Genomic DNA, 18,485 nt, shown 5'->3' on the forward strand with positions numbered 1-18,485 from the left:
GACCATGCAGAACAGAATTAGTAAGAAAACCATTGGTTACTTATTCTTTTTTTTAAAAAAAAAAAAGTTAAAGCCCTCCTATGATTTCTACTGTTTTAAGTTCCCTTCCTGACTTTTTATTTATATTGACAGGTGGGTAACTCAGCAAAATCAGTTGTTATGCAACGTAACAAAAACTTTGTCATTTAGTACTTCACTAAGCAATTCGTCTTTGCTTAGGAACTTCAGGCTTCTGAATATATTCATATTTAGAGTTTGGCTAGGAAGGAACATGATGTGGAGCAGAGCAAACTTTAATTATTCACTTGTATGGGAATCAGTGCAAGCTCATGCATTATTTAATCTTAATGACACCCTTGACAAATGACACCCTTTAGCACTATTTGGCCTGACTTCAGAGGAGTTAAGTAGCTGAGGCTTCCATTATCTTTAGCACCTTGTATTGTATTTCCTATTCTGTGCTAATGCCTTGTTATTCTCAGATAAAATGACCACCTGAAGCTCCAAACCAAGTAGTTTGCCTTCAGGCAAAATGCGGCACTCACGCTATATCCATATAGTGATAACATTTTCATCCTATGTCTGCTCTTTAGATTTTTCATTGTCTGCACAATTATGGCACAGGATCACTATTTTAAAAGTGCAGCATAGCTTTTGCTAATATCTTTTGAAAAAGTCACAGGAATATCCCTTCTTCCCAATTTCATAACCAAAGCTGTTAATGCAGGTAACCAATCAACCAATGGGACCTTGGAGGCTGTAGATTAGAACCTCATAAAGCCAAGGAATCAGTGGTTTTTGTGTGTGTGGTGAGGATGGAATTATTTTCAAATATTGATTTGAACCAGCCAGCCCAAACTTTCCTATAGCAGGTGTGAGGAACCTTTGGCATTCCAGATATTGCTGAACTGCAACTCATATCAGCCCTGGCCATTGGCCATGCTTGGGAGGACTGATGGGAGTTGTAGTTCAGCAGCATCTGGATGGCCAAAGGTTTCCCAAAGGCTTCTAGATTGGACTGGATTTTACAGCTCACCCATGGACACAACTGGGCCTGAATTTCAATATTCAGAGCCTGACTTACACAGAAAGTCATAGAATTTACACTGAATAGCATTGTATATTCAAATATTTTACAAACCTTCTCTGTATAAACAAGCAGCTGCCTTTAGAAAACAAAACAGACAATCTGATAGATCCTTTGGGCTTTTATTTGCAACAGTTTCTGTTTAACAAGTTGGTTCTTCTAGATGGCAAATTGAAGAGCATTTGAGCAGAACAGAATACCATCAGGGTTGTTCAGCATTAGTTTCTGCAAAATGAAACGTGTGATAGTGATCCTAGCTGTTGTATTATTTTTAGAAACCTGCCTGTTGATAGCATATTCTGTAAAAATGACCTTTGAAGATGACTTTCCTCTCCTTAAGATAAGGGTTTAAAGATTTTTCTCCCTTTCAAAGCAGATGCTCTTGCTTTTTTGATAACCCTGTATGCTACTTTTCAAAGAGAAGTCTGAATGGGTACTGTCAGTTTTGTTTCCTCCCCATCATTATTGAAAATATCACAGTTTTGAAAATTAAACAACTTACAACTGCCAGATCTCTGTTTGCCTGGTAAAATCCCTGTTTCAGCTTCAGTTATGGCAGTACTGAAGCATTTTAAAGCATGTCAAAATAAGCATTTTAAATAAAATAGTAAATGAAAATGAATAATGGAGCAAAAAGTTAACAGACACCCTTCAAACAATGCATTAAATGTTCTCTCTTCATGTTTCTTCTTCTTAACCTTTACTTTCCAGTTACCCTTAAGGGGAGAAAATCAGTTGCCTTGTTCTCTGCTGTGGAAATCTCAGACCCATGTACCCTCTCCCACCAAACCCCTTCCCCCCCTTTTTATTTATTCTGATTCTACTTACCTTAACTGTATGATACTGCACTACAAAATGCTATGATGTGTTGCTAATATCCCCACTTTTATTGTTTTTTATTCATTGTATTGTGAAGGGGGGAAAAACCCAATAAAACATTTATAAAAGTCAGAGACAGGGTAAGAAATCCAAATGGATTACTCATGTGAGTTTTAAGTAATCTAATCATTTAACTCCAATCTTCTCCCAAGGATGGCATGCTCCCCTTTTAACCTCATAGCAACCTGTGAGATAGTTTAGGCTTAGAGACAGTGACTAGTCCGTAGAGAATGCTCCAGGTGATTAAGATTTGAAGCCTGGTTTCCTTAAGCCCAAACCCAGTACTCTATACACTGCATCACTTTGGATTCCAACTTAAATTATATAGGCACCACTTTCCTCATGAATAGCCATGTGTAGTCAAACTATCTGGGCAGAACAAGTGCAGAGCATAGAGGATAGATGTAAATATGGAGTTTGGGACAGGAACCCCCCTCATTAATTCTCCTAGAATATGGTATCAAGTAGTTCTGAAACAGGGTAGGGAAATATTTATTCTTCGATTATGGATGTGTCATAATAGGCACCATGTTAGACATTTTCTTCTGTATGTGAGAGAAATAGGAATAACTCTTCTAAGACGGCTGTCTGCCAACACAGTTTTTATAAGTACTTTTATTTAAAATGATGACCATGTTTTGCTTTTAATGAACATGCTTCTCAATTAATTGAGCACCCCTTTTAATTGATCGTCAGTTTTCAGATCAAGAAATCCAAGACAATTCTTGACTAAATAATGCAGCCCTACTGATTCGCTTTCCTAGGACTGGTTCACATGTCATTCTAAGCCAAAACATGGCTCAGCATGAACACACAAGTGGAGATTGTGACTGTTTTGCTTCCCCCCAGTTGCTCTGCTGCTGTTCTGAGCTATGGTTTGACTTAGTGTGTAATCTGAAACTGGACTCATAGTTTAGCTCTCTGCGTCTTGACCTGTAACCAAGATTTGTCCTATGGTTTATGGCTTGTGGTTTGTTCAGGACTGCTGAATCATGAGTCTGGGTTTGAACAACATGCTAAGCCAAATCAACCAGCGCAGTTCAGTGGCAGGAGGACCAAGAAGGACTCAAAGACGCCCAAGTTTTGAATTCGGGATCCCACACACTTGATCATTCACGCCAAACCATGACATGGCCTGCTGTGACTTGGGAACCAGGCCATTATGTGAAATGGAAGTGCACAAGAATGATTAGTGGTTGCTGTATAAACAGTATGTATTCTGTTACTACTATGAAGTGCAGCTCCCCAGGAAGGGGGCGGAGAGTGGCTGACCCTGAAGAGCGCCTGCCCTCGCCCACCCTTTGCCCTCCTCAACCACCCCGTTGGCCACACCGTCTGAAAACAAGCTCCCTTTTACCCCCGCCCCCTGAAAAGTAGGCTCCTGAGGGCTTTCCTTCCCCGGCCCCGCTTCCCTCAAACTCACGCCAAAGCTTCCCTCTCCCTTTCCCCCTTCGGGAGCCAGAGGACACTGCGGTTTAAAAAAAAAAAAATGAAGTGCAGCTCCCCAGACCTCTCTGAATGGCAGTTGTGCAAAGTCTAGTGAAAGTTATAGCTAGGCTAACTGTGTATGAACTTAACTGGGAGTAAATCCTGCTGAGTAAATTTACATAGGATTGTGCTGCCAGAGCCCAATGAACCATTAGGAATCTAACATGGCTGTTGATGCTGCAATTTGGTCCATGGCAAGAGTTAAAGGTAGTCTTGGAGCCAAAGTTCATAGTCAAGCATGCAATTCCCTAACGTAATGTGTGGAACAACCCTGTGCATCATTATAATTTATGCTCTTTCCCCACCCAGCCTTCTGCAAACCATTTGGAAGAGAACCAAAATGTCGGCATAGAATAGCTTTTTAATATAGAAAATACTGTTGCAAGAAAACATTTGTGTGATTGCACAGAATATATTTTGTTTCCACACATCGAAACATTGCTGCTGATTAACACAAATCTGTGTCATTGTAGCTGCTGAGAAATATGTTTTCCTTGGTTTAAACTGCAGAACTCTCTCTATAGAGACACTCATCAATAGCAAAATTAATCACAACAAGAGATTTCAGTGCATGTTGTGGCTTGCTGTGCTAATGCAGTTTACTTGTTTCAGTCAGGTAGCTTCCTTATAACTGTTTTTATTTTCGGATTCACATCTTAAACATGTTACCCTTGTCCAGCCTTCTGGATTTCTTCTAAAATGTACTGGTACATTGCCAAGTGATGCTGCGTGAAATTAATAAAATATGTCCAGATCTTTGTCTTAGTGAGCCAAAATCTAACTCAAACCATTTGCCCTTGTAATAATAATATACAGATGCATGATAGGATTGGGAAATGCTTCCTTGTGATAACTTTGGCCCTTGTCCTGTGAGCTACTGAGTATCTCAAAAGTCATTGAGCATCTCAGGCTCCTTACCAGACTTCTCCAAGCTGGTGCCCTCCAGATGTTTTGCACTAATCTCCTATCAGCTTTGCAGCTCGATGTATGCTTGAGAGTACTCCTTATTTATGTAGTGGCCTGTCTCCTTCAAAGGTTGCTGTAGCAGAAGATTCATCAGCATCACATGCCATCCCTCTGCTCCACTCTGTTTTCCAGCCAAGACTAGGACTGGGAGAGCAGATGAAGGTGATGAATGGGCAGCAATAGTCTTGTGTCTGATCACTTGGCCACATTCTTCCAGCTTTCTGAGCTTCTATCTTATATAAAGGTAAAGGTAAAGGGACCCCTGACCATTAGGTCCACTCGTGACCGACTCTGGGGCTCATCTTGCTTTATTGGCCGAGGGAGCCGGTGTACAGCTTCCGGGTCATGTGGCCAGCAGGACTAAGCCGCTTCTGGTGAACCAGAGCAGCGCACGGAAATGCCGTTTACTTTCCTGCCAGAGCGGTACCTATTTATCTACTTGCACTTTGACGTGCTTTCGAACTGCTAGGTTGGCAGCAGCAGGGACCAAGCAACGGGAGCTCACCCCGTTGCGGGGATTCGAACCACCGACCTTCTGATCAGCAAGCCCTAGGCTCTGTGGTTTAACCCACAGCGCCACCCGCATCCCTTCTATCTTATATAGTGGCTAGGAAATCTCCGTAAATATCAAGGTCATGCTCACAAGTGCACATGCCATGCACCTGTAACGTGCAGTGACTTGGGGGCAAGGCCTCATCCACTACCAGTTTAGGAGGTGAGCTTCCACTCAGATCATGTGCACAGAGGATGAGTGAAGCCATGCAAGGCTCAAAATTGGAGCGAGGGGCTATGCATGTAAGAGCAAGCTCCCCAGTTTAAACCATCCCCTGCAAAGTGTGGCCAGGAGCAGGTGGGGGCATGACAGTGGAGGAGAGGCAGTGGGCATGACATCCCTCTTGTCTTCCAAGGGATTGCAACTGCATGGAGAAGAGTGCTTGAAGGAGGCTGTAGCGAGAAAACAATCCACATTCAAGTTACAGGACAGCATGAAGGGAACCTTCCCCTCTTTTCTGACAGCTTCTTAGCTACTGTTTTAGATGTCTACCAGGGAAGCTGATGTGGCTAAGAAGGGGACAGGGCTGTGTGCATTTCATTAAAGCCCTGTTCTCTTTCCCCCTGACATTGTTTTGAATAATTTGTTTTTTGAAGTGCAGAGGAAACTTCCCCAAAGGGGCAGAAATTTGGCAAAGGATCTGTCCAACTGAGAAATATCTTACGTTAGCTTTTCCTGACACATATTCCCACACTGTCCTATTCCGATTGTCTGAGAGGAGTTTGCTTAAGTCCCTGTCTGCTCTGGAGATAGAAGGTGCTCAGGACTGCACAGCAGTCTTCTTATTTTCCAAAGTGTCACCAGCTGCCTTTTCTGACCTTGGGCATTTGAAATGAAATGCAGCATTTAGAAGCTATAAAACACTTAATCACAATCCAATCCAAGAAAAACATGACATAATAACAACAATAGTAGAAGTAAAGCAGCAACCCTGATTCTGATTCCATGAAAGCAGTTCCCCAGAGAGGTCTACTGCTCGCTTTCCAGAAACAATGTAAGCTCCACCACCACCACCTCTTTAATGGAGATAGACCTTTAAAAAATTGTGTCTGTTGTGAATTGGTAATTGGGCATTTTGTTAACCTACACCTTTTGTGCCTGGGGTGGGGGAAGCATGTTGGCTGCATAGCGCGTGCTAGTAAGGGATCTTAATAATACAAAATGCTGCTCTGTTACATTGATGAACAGAGACTTGTAGCTCTTTTGCCTTATCATCAACATCTGCACAGTGATGACTAAACAAAGATTGACTTGAAAACAGTTTGCAAATAGTGTTCAAGTTTATGGCGAGAAGCCATAGGCCAAAGTTAACATGCTATATTCACATGCAACATCATTACTGAAAGAGGGGGGAATAAGGGGAATAAATCATTACTCCAATGTACTCCAATGTTTTTTTCCCTCTCTCTTAAAACTAGTTCAGGAAGCTGATTGGCAGGAGATTCAGGAGAGAAACAAAGAAATGCTTTTTCACACAGCGTTTAGTAACCTATAGTGTCACAAGACATTGTGATGTCCACCACCTTCGATGGCTTGCAAAGGGTATTGGACCAAGTCATGGAGGGCTGGGCTATCCATGACTACTCTTCATGTATATGCTATGGTGAGGTTCAGAAGCAGCATCCTTCCAAATACCTGTTGCTGGGAATCAGGAGTGGGAGAGGGCCAATGCATTCATGGCCTCCTTGTGGGATTCCCATGGGCATTTGGTTAACAACAGTTGAGAAACAGGATGCTGGACTACGTAGGCCTTTGGACTGTTTCAGCAAAACTCTTCTTATGTTCCAACAACCAGTATAGGCATCGGCATACATAAATATTTGTAAAACACTTTTCTATTTGCACCAAGACAGGAAGTCTGTTTCTTGATGTTTACTTGCCTTCATATAGCTTTCAAACATTACTTGTCTTGCTTAGATTTAAAAGAGCATTGGTCCATCTGTTTCAATCTCTTTGCGTATTATTTCTTCTTGCAGATTTGGGGTTTGTCGTGAGCACTTAGCTCTGCTCAGGGGCAGCCCTGCTATTAGACAGTGAGGTAGCTCTCTCAAGGCAGCTGATTTGGGGTGTTTGTTTGTTTAATATAATGAAAGGGCATAAAATTATTAGTTATACAGTATATTTTTTATTGGGACGCGGGTGGCGCTGTGGGTAAAACCTCAGTGCCTAGGACTTGCCGATCGCATGGTCAGCGGTTCGAATCCCCATGGCGGGGTGCGCTCCTGTCGTTTGGTCCCAGCGCCTGCCAACCTAGCAGTTCAAAAGCACCTCCGGGTGCAAGTAGATAAATAGGGACCGCTTACCAGTGGGAAGGTAAATGGCGTTCCGTGTGCTGCGCTGGCTTGCCAGATGCAGCTTGTCACACTGGCCACGTGACCCGGAAGTGTCCGCGGACTGCGCTGGCTCCTGGCCTATAGAGTGAGATGAGCGCACAACGAACGGGCAGGGCTCCCTTTATATTTTTTATTATATTTTCACTTCCAGGGACGGGGAGTTTCCTGCCTCAGGTGAAAAAAACAAATAGGTTTGCCTTGTCTCCTATTACCATGATTTAAGGGTAGTGGTGTGGTGGCGGCAGGGATGTCAAATACTGCTCCAGCCCCGGCAGATAAATGTCTTCATCTGGTCCTGGTTCCACTGATCTTTTGTTAATCAGTCTATCCATGGCAGTAAGATATATAGAGACATAAAATAAATGATGAGATATGATTATGATATAGTACCAGTGTATATTATTAATATTTTTTCTGCTGTTGATATGACCATGATGGTCAAAATAACAACAAACAAACAATAAAGATTACAGTATAGAGCTGTGCAAGTTTCTAGTCACCAGCAGTGAAAGTGAAGATTGTATCTCCAGAATCCTGAGGGCATCTGGGCAGATTTCGTATAGGCTAGCGCACTGAGCTTCCTGTTTGAAGATTTCTCTGGCCAGAGAGTCTAGTTCCTCTCCTTGTATTCTGTAAGTTCTACCCCATCCTCTCTACTACTCTAGTGATGTGGTGTTCATCTTCCATGTGCAGCAGAAACTGTGTTACTAGAATGAGTTTTTCCCATTACGTGATTTATATTGCATAAAGTATTGTTTCTTAAACTGCATACTGCAAAGGGCATTTTGTGTGACAAAAGAGGTACTGCTGCCTATTCTTCTCTGACTGGAAGGCTCCTGTGTTTTTAATGGCAGCCTGACATTGCTTCACCTGACATTGCTTAGCAGGCAAAGCATTTCTCATAATTTTATTGCCATGCCAGGGAAAAGTTCCCTTGTTAAATAAATGCTCACCTGTTGGCCAACTGTCAAAAACACAGGAGTCCTGTAGGAGGAGAAAATTGATGGAGAAGCAGTTACAAAGTCAACTGGTAGTAATAAGCAGAGCTCCATTTTTCTACCCTATCAAAGCTGGCTGTTGGATGCCAACCACTCGTTTTCTTGTTAGAAATGCTTACTGCAAAATTTTCTTTCTTTTCTTTCCTTCTTTTAAAATACTTTTCCTAAACAGTTATTACTGTTAAGGGACTGGTGTTTGGCAAAGCTCTACTCTTAAAGTTGGCCTTACTACCTCTCTTGCTGCTGGAAATTTCTGTGATCCAATAAAGCAGAAGAGCAGCCTGCTGTACAGTCGTCTGGGTGCCCTTCAAACTGTCAGAGCTAATAATGGCAGAAATAAACATAAAAATGGAGAAAAGCTCATTCCACAGAATTGCCAACTTTTCTCTGGCAAGGCTCCTCTGCCTTTTAAGAGAACCAGAACTGCCTAAGTAGATGCTGCAAGCCTCTGTGTCCATAACTAGAAATTCAAGAATGAGAAGCTCTTGGAAGCTTCCGGAGAGTATGTGGAGCTTCTGAAGACTTGCCAGAAGGTCTTTAAGGATCTTTATGAGCCCTTAAGAATTGAAAAATGTCCCTGCTATGTTATCTACATCATTTTAAGTAACAGCTGCCGAAATACAAGCTTGTAAATAAAAGTGATGGATCCTTTTTGCTGAAATCATCTCAAACATTAACTGAGCTTTAACTGCTAGCTTCTTTTGTGGTCATGGGCCAATACAAGAAAGTGTCACATTTATACTCATCATGTAATATATTAATGCATCTATTTCTTGAATTTAGATTCATATGAATGTTGTCAGTGTTTTTTTTGAGGCAAAGGTAATTCATTCTACAGATGTCAAACATCTTGTGTAGGGCAACAAGCAGCAGCAGTTCACACGCTTAGATGTTCTGTAGGAACAATTTACTGTTCAGAGCCAGCTTTTAATTGTGCTGAAAACATCAGTGGACAGTCCAAAAATACTTGACACTCTCCCATTTTCTGCTATGTTTTAAGAGGGTGTGTAGATGACATAAGAGAGTACGTCAATGGGATCAAGATGTTGATTCTTTGCATCCAATCTTTTGCTGGACATTCTGAAAGGAGCCACACTTGGCTCTTCAGATTGAGCCTGTCTTAGATAGAACAAATACCTAGGTTAGGTTTCTGTTTTTTACTTCAGTGCCCACTGGGAAAGAATAAAACCTCACACAAACTACATAATGAGAATTGCTCTCATTAATTATATCTACATACTTTTTTTTCAGACTTTCTGTCCCGGTCCTTACTGGTAGATGCAATACTCGTACTCCCAATGCATGAAAAAGGCTTTAATGTGTAGGTACAGAATTCGGTGGCCAGGTTGCTCACTGGAGCAAGACAATTTGAGCATTTTACACCAATCCTGGCCCAACTGCACTGGTTGCCAATTAGCTTCTGGGCCCAATTCAGAGTGTTGGTTTTGACCTATAAAGCCTTAAACAGCTTAGGACCACAATACCTCTAGAACTGCCTCTCTGCATATGAACCTCCTCAGACCCTGAGATCATCTTCTGAGGCCCTCCTTTGTGTGCCTCCTCCAAGAGAAGTCTGGAGGGTGTGATAAGACAAGAACGGGCCTTTCTGCTGTGGCTCCCCCTTCGTGGAATGCTCTCCCCAGGGAGGTTTGTCTGGCACATTCATTATATATCTTTGGGTATATATATCCCGGTCTTTGGGTGATTAATGTTCTAAGGCCTTTTAAATGTGCTTGTGGGAGGGGGACCTTATTGTTTTGCTGTTTTTGTTTTGACTATTTATTCGGGTTTTCGTCTTGTGTTTCTGTCTTGTGAACTGCCCTGAGATCTTTGGATGAAGGCGGGGGGCGGGGGTATATAAACCTAATAAATAAATGATAATAAATAAATCTGGTTGCAAAGCATTCAGGTTAACAACAACAACAACAACAACAATTTTTTATTTATACCCTGCCCATCTGGCTGAGTTTCCCCAGCAAGTGTTACCATGGTTGAAGCTCATGGTTTGGTGTAAGCTGGCATTGTCCCAACACTTGACATCTGTCCCCCCCCCCTCTCCTTTCAAAGATCAGGGGAGGCGCAGTCATTCAAAGTGTTGGTGCTGACCTTTAAAGCCCTAAACGGCCTTGGTCCAGTATACCTGAAGGAGCGTCTCCACCCCCATCATTCTGCGGTCCAGCGCCGAGGGCCTTCTGGCGGTTCCCTCATTGCGAGAAGCAAAGCTACAGGGAACCAGGCAGAGGGCCTTCTCGGTAGTGGCGCCCGCCCTGTGGAACGCCCTCCCACGAGATGTCAAAGCGATAAACAACTACCTGACATTCAGAAGACATCTTAAGGCAGCCCTGTTCAGGGAAGTTTTTAACGTGTGATATTTTAGTGTATTTTTGGTTTCTATGGAAGCCGCCCAGAGTGGCTGGGGAGGCCCAGCCATATGGGCGGGGTATAAATAATAAATTATTATTATTATTATTATTTGGATGGTTGATTGCCATGGGACTGGGCAAGCCAGTGGGCACACTTCTGAGCAGACTAAGTTTGCCAAGTCTGTTTCAGCCAGTGCAGTGATCTTTGTCCTTGGCGATAGAGACTGAGTCGCTGACTGATCTATCTCAAGGCACCTCCCTTTCTTGTAATTACATGTTCACTCTTTTCATCTTCAGATCTGCTCTGTGTTTACCCATATTTCTGTTTTCAGGCAATGCCTCTCCTATTCTTCCACTAGAACTTTTACTTGTCCCCTTATAGACCATTTTTTTTATTAGCCTTCATTATTCCTGTTAATTCTTTTATCTTTCCTGTGCATTGCACAGTCCATTGTTCCATATTATATTCCATGCTTCCTCATTCCTTCTTTCATATTCCTTTTTCCCTTATTACCAGATTTGTTAAAAAAAAATGATCCCCTGGTGGTATTTGATCACCACTGGCAGCTATCTCTGCTGTGTCACTGCCGCCTCTGTGCTGATGCTTATCCCACAGATAGTCATACAATTATACAGAGATTATTAATATAATCACCATGGCAACTGGCAAACTTATGAGAAGAGCCATTCAAAAGGATTCCAATTCTCCCCAATTCTTCATTTGAATTAAATGCTGAATTATGCCAGTTAAAAGATTGACAGCAACTTACAAACTTAATAAGTTGAAACAAAAGGAAAATCTAAATTAAAAAACCTCTTTATACTGATTGATATCTGTTCTGTATTGAAGCCTCCAAAAATAAAAAAGTGCCAAATTTAACAGCATCATAGGTTTTGCCTTTCTGTGCATATGTTAGGGGGTTTTTGGGTTGTTTTTTTAAAAAAAGACTTCATAGAAATGTAGCTGTTTAGCTAGAAAATGACTTCCTGGTTGTAAAATGCAATAATATGACATGGTGTTGAACATCAATATAAAACAAGCAGCTGCTCCATTTTAGGCTAGCAGATAATTTGGATTTAGTTTATTGGTTAGTGTGTGCTGCAAAAAATAAAGAAAGCAAGAAAACCCCCCTGACCAAACCGCGTAAATGGATTTCCTAAAATATACAAGGGGGGGGGGGGATACTTTAAGTCCCATTAAAATAGCTGGGAGTTTTGCTATTGACTTCAGCAGGTTATGGATGGCACCCTATATCGGAACCTGTCAGTCTCAGCTGGACCTCTCTGACCTTTTCTGCAGCGTGCGAGTAATGAGATTGCCCTTTCCCTTCCTGACACAGTTGCATCGCTTGACTCGAGGAGCTAAGCATTTTCAACATGTCCGTATTCTCCAGAGGTGTCATTTTCTGATTAAAACAAATCAAAAAGCTTCAGACTTGGCATGGCAGTAGTAAAAATCCTTTCCAGATGTTTCATTTTATTTATTTATTTTAAAAAATAATGGCAATGTATATTTTCCCTCAGTCACAATAATTTTCTTTCACAATGATGAAGAAGACTGAAAGCAAAGTGGCTCTGCAGTCAAGCCAAACGATCATTATTCACAGAAGGTATGTATTCCCCCCCCATGTCTCTTGTCTCTCTTGATCCTTTGCTACTCTACTTCTGTTTCGTATCATTATTTATAACCTTCTAGCTAAAGTTCAAGGATGCAATCCAACCCCCTGTGCTTGCAAGCAGTAGGATACAGAATGGCTTCCACAAGGTCCTGTGAAAACCCCTCATCAGCTTCCTCCATACATGATGCAACTTGGCTGGCCACCTGGTTGTGGACAACCAAAATCCCTCCTGTACCTTTCCATTTAACACACCTTACCACCACCACCCCGCAAGGCCTCTGGGTGTCGCTCTACTCTTGACTTTGCTAGAAGTAGCCTGGGTGGGGTCCTGAGGAAAGGCAAGCTACTTAATGCTGATGATAAGACATGGGAGGTCCTCTGATGGAACAGGCCATGATGAGTAAAGTGCTTGGAAGAGCAGCAGCATGTTCAAGGCAGCTGATGAGAGATGGACACATTATTGTTGGGTCCTTAGGAGCCCCTCTGTTCCTGGCAAGAGTGGGGTGCACCCAAAAGAAATAGCCAGCAAATAAGCACACATTATGAACTTGTCCTGTTGATTTCAGTGGGTCCCCTATGAGTATGACTAAGGCTGCCATCCTAAACCCTCTTACCTTGTAGGAAGGCCTAAAAAGTCAATGGAATATGGTTAGGATGCTCTGTAAGTCTGGATGCAATCCATAGTTTTAAACTCACATAAAGGCCCAAATTCTCACTTCCACCTTACCTTTAACATTGGTCAAGGTATCTCAGTCTAGGAAAATTGCCTTTTTATCTCGGAATGATCTCTTTGTATTATCCGATAAAAGTGCTCCACATTCCTAGCAACCCATTCCATCTTTTCTATCCTGGGCATTGACCCACCTCACAGGTAATGCTGAGTTTAACCAGGGATTAGTGCACATAATCAAATATGTGGGTTCCTGCCGTGATAATTGCAGCTGCCACACTGTTCAGGGCTAAGCCATTATTTGACTTAGCACTACATCCAAACCCAGGCTGGTGGCTTATCTTGCTCCAGATTAGGGATAGACTAGTTTGTAAAGTATGGTTTCTCTCCATTCCTCATTGTTTCACTCTTAAATTCAGGTTTCTACATTTCCGTAGCAGTTTGCAATTTTATTTTAATTTTTTAAAAAACTCATCAGAATTTGCTAGCATTTTAATGAGAATTTCTCCTAGCATATACATTGTTGATAAATATACACATTTCTGCCAACATTTTCCTATTATATAATGCATTTTTGTACACTTTGTTCACTTACATGTGTACTTTTAGGTTCACTTTATATGCTTTTGTATTACTATTTTATTGTTTAATGTTGCCTTTGGTTTAATTGTATTGTACACTACTTAGATATTTCAAAAATATTAAGGAGTTTATAAATGCTTCAAATTTAATAGAAAAAAATCTTCTGTCCAGGAACTTGTGTGTTTGCTAGTTCATGCTAAGCCACTATTTGGCTTAGTACTATGTGTGGTCATTCAATCAGTTAACCTTTTCCTTATGATTTCCCAGATGTTTAATGCATTGCTCTGTGACAGCCAACATTGTTGTTATCTTTATTTTTCATTTAAATCTTAAGTTTCAGTTATACAACCTAATTTAGGGGAAGTTTTAAATGTCTTAGTTGATTAGAGAATATACTCCTGCCAAGTATAAAATGATTCCTAAAATTTCAGATTTTCATGGAACCAACAAAGACATTTCACAGAAGAGCCTGTTAATTTATTTGTTGTCAATTTTGAGAGCAACAGAATATTGCAAAACACATTGCACAATGGAATTGTCCAAGGCAATGAACATTTGATCTGTAGCCAGTCTTGACGCAGCCAGTGTGACAGCATATATGCGTCAGAGTGACCTTACTTGCACATTCCAGTTCAGAAAAATAGCAAGAAACACAAAGACACTTTGATGCATTTTAGATAAACAAATGCCATCACATTTTCAGCAAAAAATGTATATAATACAGTTGACCCTGACCATTTCTGAAGTTCAAGGATACCAGGTTTTAATGGTTCCAGGCACAATGCCATCAACCATAAACCTCAGAAATGCCCTCTTTTGTAATACTGAATTCAATTTCTTTTGTACAGTTTCTTTTACCATATTTTTTAACCGAAACCATGTGCTCAACTAGTGAATACAATGCATTTTGTTCTCAAACTTGTATCAGCATCAATAGTTCTTCCTCTCTCTCTCTCCCCCCCGCAAAAGTCTGCACTCATAGGCAGTTGGCAATTTTCAAGGCAGTTCTAAATTGTGCTTTTAACTTTAAATAACAAATATTGAGGTAATTTGGCAGTTAAAATATTTACTCTGGATTTGTCTGATTCTGCGTTGCGTTGCATACTTGCATATTGTTTAAGTTGCAAATTTTCCACATATGCTGAGTTGAACCACCTGAGCCAAAGTTTCTATGTCATCCTCTCCACTGTTCACCCCCAACGTAACATATTTGTGCAGACTCCATGGGCCACCACAACCCCAATCCAGCTCATTCTACTCCCGTATAAAACTGGCATGAGATCGGAGATGAGCATGCTAACTGTGTGTCCTTGTCACTGTCTCCATCACCCTCCATGAGTTGGAGAGTGAACTTTTGAAGTGGGGGCACCTCCACAAGAACAGGAGATTCCCTGCTTCAGAGAGGGTTGGTAACCAGTTTGTGGAGGACTATGGGAGTCATGTGCTCATTCTTGCTCTCTCCACTGATGTGTTGGTTTTGCATGCAAGTAGGATACAGTGACTTTAGTATGAGGTATGTGTTTTGGCATGGATGTAGCATTGCTCCTCATTTATTAAAGAGTATTTGAAGTAGTTCATAGCATCTCTAGTGAGCTAGAGACCACAATATAGAAAACAGAATGGATATCATTAGAATTGTGGCAAAACTCTGGTTTCTTCTCCTGTCAGAAATGTCAACCGTGAAACTGTTTAAAAAAGAGATGCTGATGAGGTGCTCAACACCAAAGCTCTATTTGTTTGCAGAATAAAGGGCATCTTTGAATTGTTTCTTCACATGCATTTCTAACTTTCCGTCCATTCTTAGAATAACACCAGATCAATATGCATCCAGTGCCCTTGATTGTGCCTCAAAAGGCACAAGCTAATGATGCCGACAGCTATTGAAAAGCTTTCCATTTGGCCCAGTGTTGGATAAATTATCCTGAAGAAAATTGTAGAACCTTTTCCAGTAATGCTATTAATGCAAGGCATGCCATCAGCAATATATCTCAGTACTTAATAATACATTATAGGATTTGTTTAAAAAAGGGGGGATAATGGAGGAGCAATCTTTTTAACTACTGAAAAAAGTATTCCTGATATTTGTTTTGTACTTTCTTCAATTTTTCCTCTCAAAGAAAAGTTAAATTGGTTTTTTTTGGGGGGGGGGAGAGAAAGAGTGTATTTTCTGTGTAGCATTTTAAGAAAAGAGATAGATGCAGAATATCATTTTACTCTTTTTGGAATGTTAAATAACAACTGATCCTTCTGAAATAGTTATGCTAAAATAGCCTAAGAAACAGTGCTTTGGATGAGATGGGATGGGAGACACAAAGTATAATAGAAATAATACATTCCAGCTGCAGTCCTATACAGCAACTGTACCTGGTAGTAATTCTATTGAACTCAGTGGGGCTTGTCATTAACTTAAACAAAAAAAGGCAGATTTCCAATTATATGCGGCATCTCATCAGCCTTTCCTTGTGGCTTGTTTGACCATTGTCAATAAACCATGAGTAAGATACAGTGGTCTGGTCTACCAGAAAATTTAGGTTCTCTGAAGCAAGTGACTTCTGTTATGCTGATAACTTTTGTTGACAATCTACACTTTTTCTTAGGTTGCTATATAATTTCTCTATCATTAACTTTTACTAAAAGCTAACCATCAGACTTTATAGGATAATTATTAGTTGGCAGGTTGCTAAAGTACATATGAGATGCTAGCACACTGACTCCAGCAACAAATAATAAAACTAATGTTATTTCAATAACGGCAGTAAGTGCAGCGCTATGCCATTTTGACACCATATCCTCAGGGCATCAGCTTATCTAGCAAAACCATCAGATAACACTTTGTTTTATCAAGGAAGGTGCAGGCTTAAAGCGAGGTGTAGGCAAATGAATGGTCCGTCTCTTACAACAACATTTAGAGGAAAGCAGTCATTTTTTTAATCAACCAGTTTGAATTAATATATTAAACTACTTTTCTTCTTGGTCTTGAGGTGGTGAAAACACTGTTTAGAAAGTATACCATTTCAAACATTTGTATGAGTCATTCACTTCAGGGCTTATTCACACAAAAGGCGAACCCAAGAGCTGGTAAACACAAGAAACTCAATGTGGAAATGCCCCTATGAAATAACTTCCTGGTGGTGGGTGAGCCCATTGGGCCATCTTTTTAAAAATATATATCACACTTACTAAGTAGTTGCTATAATCAACAGCAACAGCCAGTACTGATCATACTCACTAGATTGATTTCAATTCCAAATATGGGATAAATAAGTGAATGTAATGTACCTCTGTTTTCATCTTTGGTGTTTTTCTCCAATATCTCTAGTGGGAAAGGGCAGGTTATCCAGGACCAAGGGCAACAACTCCCTAACAATACTCCAGTTGGTGGCAACTGGTAAGGGACTATGAATAAGAGTATAAGAAGCTCTGTTGGATCAGGCCATCTCGTCCAGCATCCTGTTCTCACAGTGGCAAACCAGCTACCTATGGGATATAATACTTTCTGTGTGAAGTATTATGCTAAGCCAAGGACAGGGAACCTGTGGCCCTCCGGATATCCGTGTACACAATGTTTCTACATAGAATTCTACATTTCTATGATTCTATACGACATTTTCAAGGCACAAGCAATGCATACATTGGCCTTGAAGTGATCCTTGGGTTTCATAGCTTCGGATCATTCATACATTGCAGTATTAGTGGATACATATTACAAATTTTGCATCTACCCACAATGTAATATGGCATGTTAATTTAATACGGTATACACCACAAAACATGCTGTAGGGAAAGGGACACATTCAGTTGCCAAGAATTGTCTGTAATCTGAAGGAATCTTAGTGCCAATATTACATTTCAGCAGTTTCTCTCCTCTCCCCCTCCACATCTTCCTTCCCCCTCCTGTAAATTCATTTTAATATTTTCTAGACTATTATAGCTACATCATGGCATTGTTCTTTGAATAGCACTTGCACTTAACTATGTGTGTATATTGTGAATTTGTAATGTCTCCCTAATTTGACAGTCATTAATATCCTTTTATTTGAACAGTCATTAGTTTACCTCTGCTTTTGTGAGCTGAGCACACAATAAGCTAGCATTTGGATTTATATGCTCTTTTACTTCCCCCCCATCTCTGAACAGCTTGCTCATACACACACACAAAAACACTGACAAATCACAGCAGGGCAGGGTTGTGAGTCAGTAGGAAGGGTGAAAATATTGGACAATGCAGTGGTCCACGCCTATGGGAGCTGTTGCAGTGAGGAGATAATAAGGGCGGAAATGGGTTAAGGAGCATGGGATGGTCATGACTTCTGTCCTGGAAGAGGAAGGAAGAAACAAGGGAGAGTGCAGTTTGACAGAGGAGGGGGAATGAGAACTGGGCAAGCCACATATGACCAGTCCCCAGTCCTCCTAACCTGAGAAAGACAATGAAATTGCTTCAAAAGTGCCTGGGGCCTGGGAAAATGTAGAAAAGAAAAGAGAAACGATTAAGAGGGGGACTCAGATAGAAATAGGGAAGAAAATGAGACTACAGTACAGTGAAGGGAATCCTCTGGCTAATGAATATTTACTCATTATTTGTTCAAAAAGAAAATTATCCAGTTCTTCAGTAAAAAAAAAAAGGTGACCAGCCCAGCCCACAAATCATTTAAAAAAGGAAGAGACACTCCCTGCTTACAATATAAAAATACATGACACCAAAGGAGAATGGATTGGGAGGGAGGAGGAAATAAGCAAGGTACAAGTTCTTAAGTGCAAATCATTCTAATGACCAACTAAGTTGGACAATAAAAAGTCACCCACATTGCTGATCTCACAGGTGTGCTGAGAGAGTGGCCCTGCATCCCTTTTATCCTGTGCTACAGCCTGATACAGTGACTGATCCCACGTGAAAGTTGATGGAGGAAGGAGTGTGGTTTTGATCAAAGCTACTGGTACCGCCACATC

The 18,485-nt window shown here is 41.0% G+C and overlaps 1 protein-coding gene across 26 annotated transcripts in view; it reads left to right on the top strand.

Moving 5' to 3' along the window:
- LOC310714743 (uncharacterized protein) overlaps positions 1-18,485 on the top strand; it is a 108,642-nt gene that overhangs the window by 30,007 nt on the left and 60,150 nt on the right. For 21 of the 26 annotated variants that reach the window (XR_014529998.1, XR_014529999.1, XR_014530002.1 and 18 more), the window contains one exon: positions 12,222-12,277. Coding sequence is in view for 10 of the 26 variants with exons in the window: in XM_083520353.1 (XP_083376479.1) it covers positions 12,222-12,277 (56 nt within the window). In the remaining 16 variants the exon portion in view is untranslated. The remainder of the gene's footprint in view (positions 1-12,221; positions 12,278-18,485) is intronic. The other 5 variants (XR_014530004.1, XR_014530007.1, XR_014530009.1 and 2 more) reach the window with 1 other exon arrangement.

The sequence above is a fragment of the Podarcis liolepis genome, assembly GCF_965112155.1.
Source record: "Podarcis liolepis genome assembly, chromosome: 9".
Lineage (NCBI taxonomy): Eukaryota > Metazoa > Chordata > Lepidosauria > Squamata > Lacertidae > Podarcis > Podarcis liolepis.